Source organism: Molothrus ater, chromosome 23 (genome assembly GCF_012460135.2).
Source record: "Molothrus ater isolate BHLD 08-10-18 breed brown headed cowbird chromosome 23, BPBGC_Mater_1.1, whole genome shotgun sequence".
Taxonomy (NCBI): Eukaryota; Metazoa; Chordata; class Aves; order Passeriformes; family Icteridae; genus Molothrus; species Molothrus ater.
Genome location: NC_050500.2, coordinates 4,100,994 through 4,108,532, shown reverse-complemented (window position 1 = coordinate 4,108,532; position 7,539 = coordinate 4,100,994). Strand labels below are relative to the sequence as shown.

The 7,539-nt window shown below is 42.4% G+C and overlaps 1 protein-coding gene and 1 long non-coding RNA gene across 2 annotated transcripts; one reads left to right on the top strand and one right to left on the bottom strand.

The window, feature by feature from the left end:
* Positions 1-506: 506 nt before the first annotated feature.
* Positions 507-3,619, bottom strand: LOC118694946 (uncharacterized). The gene is made up of 4 exons (XR_004981490.1): positions 3,470-3,619; positions 2,305-2,613; positions 1,980-2,197; positions 507-586 (listed from the first exon to the last, which is right to left on the bottom strand). It is a non-coding gene; the product is annotated as an uncharacterized LOC118694946 (long non-coding RNA).
* Positions 1,195-5,073, top strand: UTS2 (urotensin 2). Its single transcript, XM_036396294.2, has 4 exons — positions 1,195-1,297; positions 3,503-3,601; positions 4,079-4,122; positions 4,789-5,073. Exons 1-4 carry the CDS (start codon positions 1,195-1,197, stop codon positions 4,903-4,905), a joined length of 363 nt encoding a protein of 120 aa, XP_036252187.1. The 3' UTR covers positions 4,906-5,073.
* The last annotated feature ends 2,466 nt before the right edge of the window (positions 5,074-7,539 follow it).

Sequence of the window (7,539 nt, the reverse complement as noted above, 5' to 3'; positions counted from 1 at the left end):
TTCATAGTATTTTGAAGAGCATTTGAAGACAAAAACATTTGAGTAGAGAGGCAGAAAAGTAACAAACCTTAATTTGTTACAAACAAGCATTATCTTCTCACCATTAAAAGGAAAGGATATTGCCACATACTTACATTTTTTTGTTATTTTCAAGGCTCTATACAGTTGGATATGACACTGCATAGAGAATGGAGAGGAGAGACCAGTCCAGTCAGTCCTTGCTCTGTGATATGATAAATCAAATTTTAAGTTAAGGAGACAAAATAGGCTAGATGGAGGGAAACAAGGACTAAAGGGATGAGATGACATAAGGCAACTCCTGTGGTAGCATTAGGCAAAAGCAATAGGCAAACAGGGGAAAAACCTTGCTAACATACTCAGAATTAAGTAGTTAGTTCCAATTGGAAGAGAAGATAAGTGAAATGGAAAATGATCTTCCAGTCTACAGAGAGACCTGTGTTTAACATCAACCAAAGTAGTTTATATGTACCAAGAAGTCTCCAGATGGAAGCTGCACTTTCTCTGCCAAGACAATTCTCTAGGGCACCATTGGATGAGGTCTTCCCAAATAAATAGGTGTGAAATTCTGCAAGGGAGAGCAAAACAAATTAAAAAATTGAATTCTCCTAGTATTTTCTTTGTAAGTTCACAAGCTTTTTTAACTCCCTCTCTTTTTTACTTTTTTCTGGCACAACAAATACAACACAACACATTCATCCATCTCACAAAAGAGAGAGGAAAAAAAAAATTGCATTTCATATCAGATGCTTTGCGTCAAGACTGCTGAGGCTCATAAATCAGCTGTCTATTGCCCTGGTCATTTCAACCAACGTCTGACCCTTTGTTAACTCATGATTTATAACTGAAAGTTACTTTTTTTTTAATGCCAGATTTATAAACTTTACTGTGCTTGGTTTGATATAATATCCATTTTGTACACCAAGCTATAAGACAGTAAATTTATTGTCTATGAACTGTTACCTTGAAAAATTACATCAATGCAAAGTGGTTTTCATTTAGAATCAATGGGCAATAAATTCATTGGATTTTTTTTTTGAAGGGGGGAGAGAACATGATGGTGTTTATGAGGTCATGAGTGGCTATATAATGGGAGAAACTGGGAGCTGAGGCTCCAGTTAGCCAGGAGTTCTGAGTTCCAGGGTTGGACACAACAGAACATCCAACACAGCAAGGATGCATAAACTGATACTTTGCTGTCTCATTATCATCTGCTTCTCCTGTCCTCTCTTGTCTCTCCCCATCATCAATGCCAGTGAGATGTCTTATCAACACTCAGGTAAGAGAATTTTGACTTTAATGGTTATCGTGCAGGGGTTGGAGCAGGAAAAGCAGCAGTGTGCTTTCCAAGGGGCCTGGATCTGTGCTGCCCAGCTGCAGGAGAAGCAGGAGGACAGCAGCAGCACAAGGGACACAGCAGTGGGTGCTGGTCTTGTACAACGGGGAGCTTGGGTGCCCTAAATAGTTACCTCTGCTGCTTTGAGATCCAGGAAACCAAAGGATGCATTGAGGAGAAAAAGGCATCTGAGCCTTGCAGCACTGAATGTGAGCTGGCATTCAGTGTCTGGGCATTCATAGGCACTGGGTAACTTAAAGAAGCTTGGCTGTACAGTCTCTCCTGCTTCTACCCTTTGAAATAAGCTGTTTTGTGTTTAAAAACAGGGAAACCTAGTGCAAACATCAAGAACAGGCAAATCTCTTAGACTTCTATGTATTGAGAATGCTATTTGTTTGCACTAATTTAGATTCCATCCAGCCCAGGGAAAGAATAAATCTTTACTTGAGAAAGTGATGCTCAAAGTTTGAAATGGCTCAGAAAAAATGCACAGCAGAATCTGGAAGGTTACTATCATCAGACCTGACTGGTACTGGAAGGCTTTCTGAAATGAGTTCTGAAAGAACAGCAAACCAATGCAGAAGTTATTGCATAAAGCTGACTATTAAAAAGTGGATGTTCTTACCTGCTTTGCAACAGCTGCTCTGCTGGTTTATAGGTATCAGCAGTCCCCAGTCTGCTCTGAAAATCTTGGACTGCTAAGCCAGCGTCTCCTCAAGCCTTCCACAATGTAATTTGCATTTCCAGGTACCCCTGACTCAATATGAGTAATATCTGTCACATCATAGCTGGCTCTAGCCATTATTGCATTAGGCTCAAGTCACTGTGCTTGGATCTTCCCTGCTAATGTAAAGAGCAGAAGGAAGGAGAAGACACAGAAGAGGAACTCTCTTAAAGAGGGTTGGTTTTGGGTTGGGTTTTTCCTTTTTTAAATCTCAAAGTAAATTTACCTGCTAGCACTGCTCTGATTTAAAGATAATCCATGGCCAGAGATGCAGATTGTCTCCACACAGCACTGGGAATTTTTTGTATTCTTATTCTGAGTCCTATAAGGAAATCCTTGCTGTCCTTTGCAAATGTCCTTTTGTGCAGTGAGTAAACCAATAACAGGCATATCCAAGATCTTCAAATTCCTGATCTTTGTGCAAGTTTTTGAAATGTTGGGAGATTATTTCAGTTTGTTTTCTTACATGTCCATGTGAGGAGCTACAGTCACACCCATCCCTGCAGGTCAGAGCACTGGAACTCCACAGGGTCACCTACAAATCCAATTGCAAAATTATATTAATCTACACAAATAGTGTTTGATAATGACACCCTCTGGTTGCCCACAATTTTGGATGTCTGCTATGTATTAGCAAAGATTAAGTTTACTGCTCAGGTTACAAGAATCCAAGTTACCTGGAATATTGCACTGTTAAGGGATTCTATTGGCAACCTGCCTTGGGGCACAGGCTAGCCACAGAATTCTGAATTCTTTATGCATAGACAAATTAATTCTATCAGCTACCAGGAAGCTGTTGTATTGGAAAAACTGGTAACATCTGTACTGGTACACATGTTAAATGAGAGATGACTGAAATACACCAAGAAGCACAGCTGCCAAAATAAGTTGTAAGTTTTTCTACCTTTATTCCTGCCCTTCCACAACTTCCACTGCATTTAGTAATTGCAAGACTGAGCAGGTTAATAGGTCTCAAACAGGAAGCTTTGCCTTTATTCATAGGAAAGCAGCAGCACAGGAACTAGTTGATAAAGAAATAAACTAAAGTAAAATTTTTAAAATTACATCCAAGTCTGGGCTGTATACTGGGAGGATGAGGTTGAGTACCTCAAGTGACAGGAGGGGCTGCTGCTGTCAAAAACTCTTGTAACAAAACTTCTGCCAGAGAAATGAGAATATAAGGTTAACATCAGGAAGGTTTCTCTTTTCTCAAAGCTTTGGAAGGAAAGGAAGACAAAACCAACTCTCCCTATTAGAAGAATTAAATAAGGATGGGTGGTTGGTGCTTTCATGAAAATCTTCAACAGACCTGTGGGGTCTGTGGGGCCAACAGACCTGATGAGAAATCCCCTGAGACAGACTGAAACAAGGATGCAGAGCAAAAGACTCACCCTGTGCCTGTTTGTGTCACCTTGCCTTGGCAGCTGATGAAGACTCGAGGTTAAACCTGGAGAGGTTGGGCAGCCTGGGAAGCTCCTCCCTGCTCCAGCTCCTGGGGACCCTGACTGAGGACAGCAAAGCAGGTGAGCATTCAGCACAGCAATGGGAGTGCCCATGGTTCACACCTCCAGCTCCCACAGATATCACAGCCCAGCTCCCAGGTGTTTGCTGAAATACAATGTTATCTGTAAGCAACAAGCAGCTGTCATTGAGTTAACTGGGATTTTGGGGAACCTGCTGAGTAGCCATGCCTGCAGCTCAACACCACCTCAAAATCTCCAAATGAGTGCTGCAAAACTTCCAGACAGCAAAACCAGGGCAAGGAGAAGGTTGGCCAAAGAGGAGCTGGCAGGCAAAGAAAATAGCAGTCTTACAAAACATCAGTACTTGCAGAAAGTGCAGAATCAGTGGCAATGGATGGTTTGGGAAGCAAAAATGTTACCCTTGGATGTTCCATTCCAAGAGCTCTGTCAGCTGTAGCATTATGGCACATGAGAATTACTTGCCTAATTCATGATTCCTAAATGGTGAAACATTTCATTGTGTCTCCTCTTTAACAGGTCTTACTCCCAGCAACTACAACCCAGGGGAAAATATCAAAGAAGTAAGTAAATAACCATCTATCACTGAAACAAGAAAAATAAGACTAAACTACACAGAATTGTTGCTAGAAATCATTTCAGATCAACAGACTTCACAAACAGTATAGACTAAAGTAGTATGCCACAGTGTTCTTGAAGCTGGAATCACTTGGCTGTTAGACAGGCAGGAGAGGGGGAAAAATGGGAAAGGAAAAAAAAAAAGAGAGCAAGTAATCCAGATTAAAAAAGAAAAAAAAAAGTGGACTGTTTAGAATTAAGTTGGGTTTGGTGGGGTTTTTTTGGTTGGTTGGGGTTTTTTTTGTTTGTTTGGTTGGGTTTTTTTTTTTTCCCCTTGAAAAACAGCTCAGTAAAGGCCAATTCCCAGCTTCATCAGCCCAGGCACCATTTGCACCACCACCAGCCCCAGCACAGGTTACAGAGTATGATCAGCTTTGTTATGAACCGTTATGTACATGGAGAGCATCATCCCTGTTCACTTCCTGCTGAATTAAACATAAATGCAGAAGACAGGGCTGAGTTCTAGTGGGACATGCAAAGCAGAGGTTACACTGGGCAGTCCCCTCCTTCCCTCAGCGAGAGCACAGGGCTGGGAGGTCAGGCAGGGTGGAGGATGTACTTTCCCACTGGGAACCACCCCCAGTAACCTCCCCAGTGCTGTTTGATTTCAGAATTTCTACAGGAACCATCCTCAGAATGCTTTCCTGGGCCGCCTCTTGACCAAGGACAGGAAACAGTACAAGAAACGTGGGAATCTTTCTGAGTGCTTCTGGAAATATTGTGTGTAAACAGGGAACTCCCTGACTGGCTGCATAATTTATACAGATGTCTGAAAACATGTATATAGAGCTGCTTGATTTAAAATGGGAATGAAGAAACACGAAGGCAGCGCCTAACTTTAGACTCTCTGCTACTTGGAAATGAATAAATTCTTGATGTTTTGCAATTATGTTGTGAGCAATGTAGTGATTTTTTTAGAGCTCAGCACAACAGGAAGGAAGTAATGGGAGGAAGAGACAAATACACAACCCAAAGAGAACTTGGGCAGGGGAAGGAAAATTCCCATGGGGTTCTGTGAAAACTCCCAGAAGAGCTCAACTGTGTCTAAGTCCAGAGGCAAGGGGACTTTCTCCTTTGTCACTGATGTAGATTGGGGTGCCAGGAAGAAGTTCAGCAGGTAAGGGATGGCAGCTTAACAATGCCCAGTCCCCCCCTGCCATCCCCAAAACAAATCAGCAATGTCAGACCAGGCATCTGCTCCCACTGCTGCTGGAGATGATTGTTTCTCTCTGTCACTTGTAAAAAAGACCCACAAATTATTTCTCTGCCCAGCCCTCAGCTACCCATGGCAGGCTGCCTGTGCCCATGGGTTTGAGGAATTGTGTGATTATTATCAAGCACGGTATGGAAGGTAAACGTGGTTATCAATGTCAAGATCTTACACCCAGATTTGGACAATCAGTGGAGGCAGGAATGACAGACACCATGTGAAAGATTCCTGCACACACAGGTGCAGGAAGGTGATACATGGACAGAGATAATCTGGGTTTCCAGGGCAAGCTTCCTTGGACACTCAAGGTACCACTCACTGATAATGTTGCTGTATCTTGGCATGTAACATTAATAAAGGAGTGGACAAAACAAAAAGCCACAAAAAGCCTCTAGCCTGACTCCTCTACATGCAGAGTACCTCCAGATTCTCTCACTCCTGGGTAGCTTCTGATAGTAACTGCAAGAAATAAGAGCTAAACAGGCAGGAATTGTCTCTGGGAGATGCCATTTTTGATAATATCCACAAGCTGTCTGAGCTGTGAACTCCTGCTCAATACATACATTGCATAAACCCCACTCCAATCAGGGCTCACAGAAAGCTTGAGATAAATACCTAACAGTGATCCACAGCTACATTGATCTCAAGAGCACACATCATAAATCTCTGACTGTGCTGTTTAAACAAAGCCTACAGGTTTAAAACAGCTTGCTCACTTCACATAAATTGTAAGACAGATGATGCCAGCTGTAACAGAGAAAAATGTCCTCAAAGTCAGAGCAGCAGGATGCCCTGTACAGCTATTTGAAATCTTTTAAACATTCCTCCTTCTCTTACATAGTGGAGCAAGTCAGTGGCTCTCTGGAAATTACTCCTTTTCTGCTACCTCATTAGCCAATAAAACTTCTCAGAAAAGACTTCAAATTTATCTAAATGAATAATCAGCTAAGACACAGACAGGGAGAAGTGTAGAGCCTAAAAAGACTGGGGGGGAAATATTTTCAAAAACTGCAAGCATAAAGCTAAATAAATAAAATCAGAGTGAAGAATAACAGAAAAGACATTGCAAGAACTAAAAAGTTCACTGGCCATCTACCTGAGAGAGGAAAGAAATGAAGAGCTGTCAGGTGTTGAAGATGGAGTCAAGACAAGGTAATTGATCTATAATTAAAGTGAAACCTTAGCTTTTAAAACTACAAAATACTTGCTAACATTTACAGCATCTAAAGAAGCAATACCAAATCAATTTATTTTTCCAGCTAGGCCAGCTCACAGCAGCAGGGCCTGAGGGGAATTCAGCTAATTCTAATAGATCAGAATTTCATCAGAGCCTGAAACTTTGTCAGGCCCAGTCCTGAAAAGGAAGGAGCTCAGAGTGTCTTTGGACACCACTGGTAGCTCTCAAAGAGAACTGTTTGAGACACTGTGGAGCATCCAAGTGCTTCCTTCCCAAAGGACATTCCTGGCAGATGCCAGATCAACTCAGGCCCAGGTCCAAGAGCAGAGCCTGGCCAGGTGTGACACAGGAGGGCTGTGGTATTTTCTGGGACCCCCATCGAAGGGAGGAAATGAATCTGACTCCACGTTCTCAGAAGGCTAATTTATTATTTTATGATCTGTATTATATTAAAGAATGCTATACTAAACTGTACTAAAGAATACAGAAAGGATACAGACAGAAGGCTAAAAGATAATAATGAAAACTCCTGACTCTTTCCAGAGCCTCAACACGGCTGGCTGTGATTGGTCATTAAGTAAAAACAATTCACATGTTGGATAAACAATGTCCAACCACATTCCAAAGCAGCAAAACACAGGAGAAGCAAATGAGATAATATTGTTTTCCTTTTTCTCTGAGGCTTCTCAGCTTCCCAGGAGAGAAATCCTGGGCAAAGATATTTTTCATAAAATATGCCAGTGACAGGAGGGCAAACTCCCCTTCAACCCCCTTCCTGCTGTGACATCCAGCTCCTGCCAGCTTTCAGCTCAGAGCTTCCCCTCACTCCTGCAGGGCACAGACAGGGCTGGGGCTGTCACAGAGAACTCTCAGACTGCAGACAGGGTCTGGAAGGCAGGTTTGCCTTGCCATGGGAAGGTGTAGCTGGGGAAGTCAGCAGCAGCATTCTGAGCCCGTGGGCAGAGGGAGCAGGGG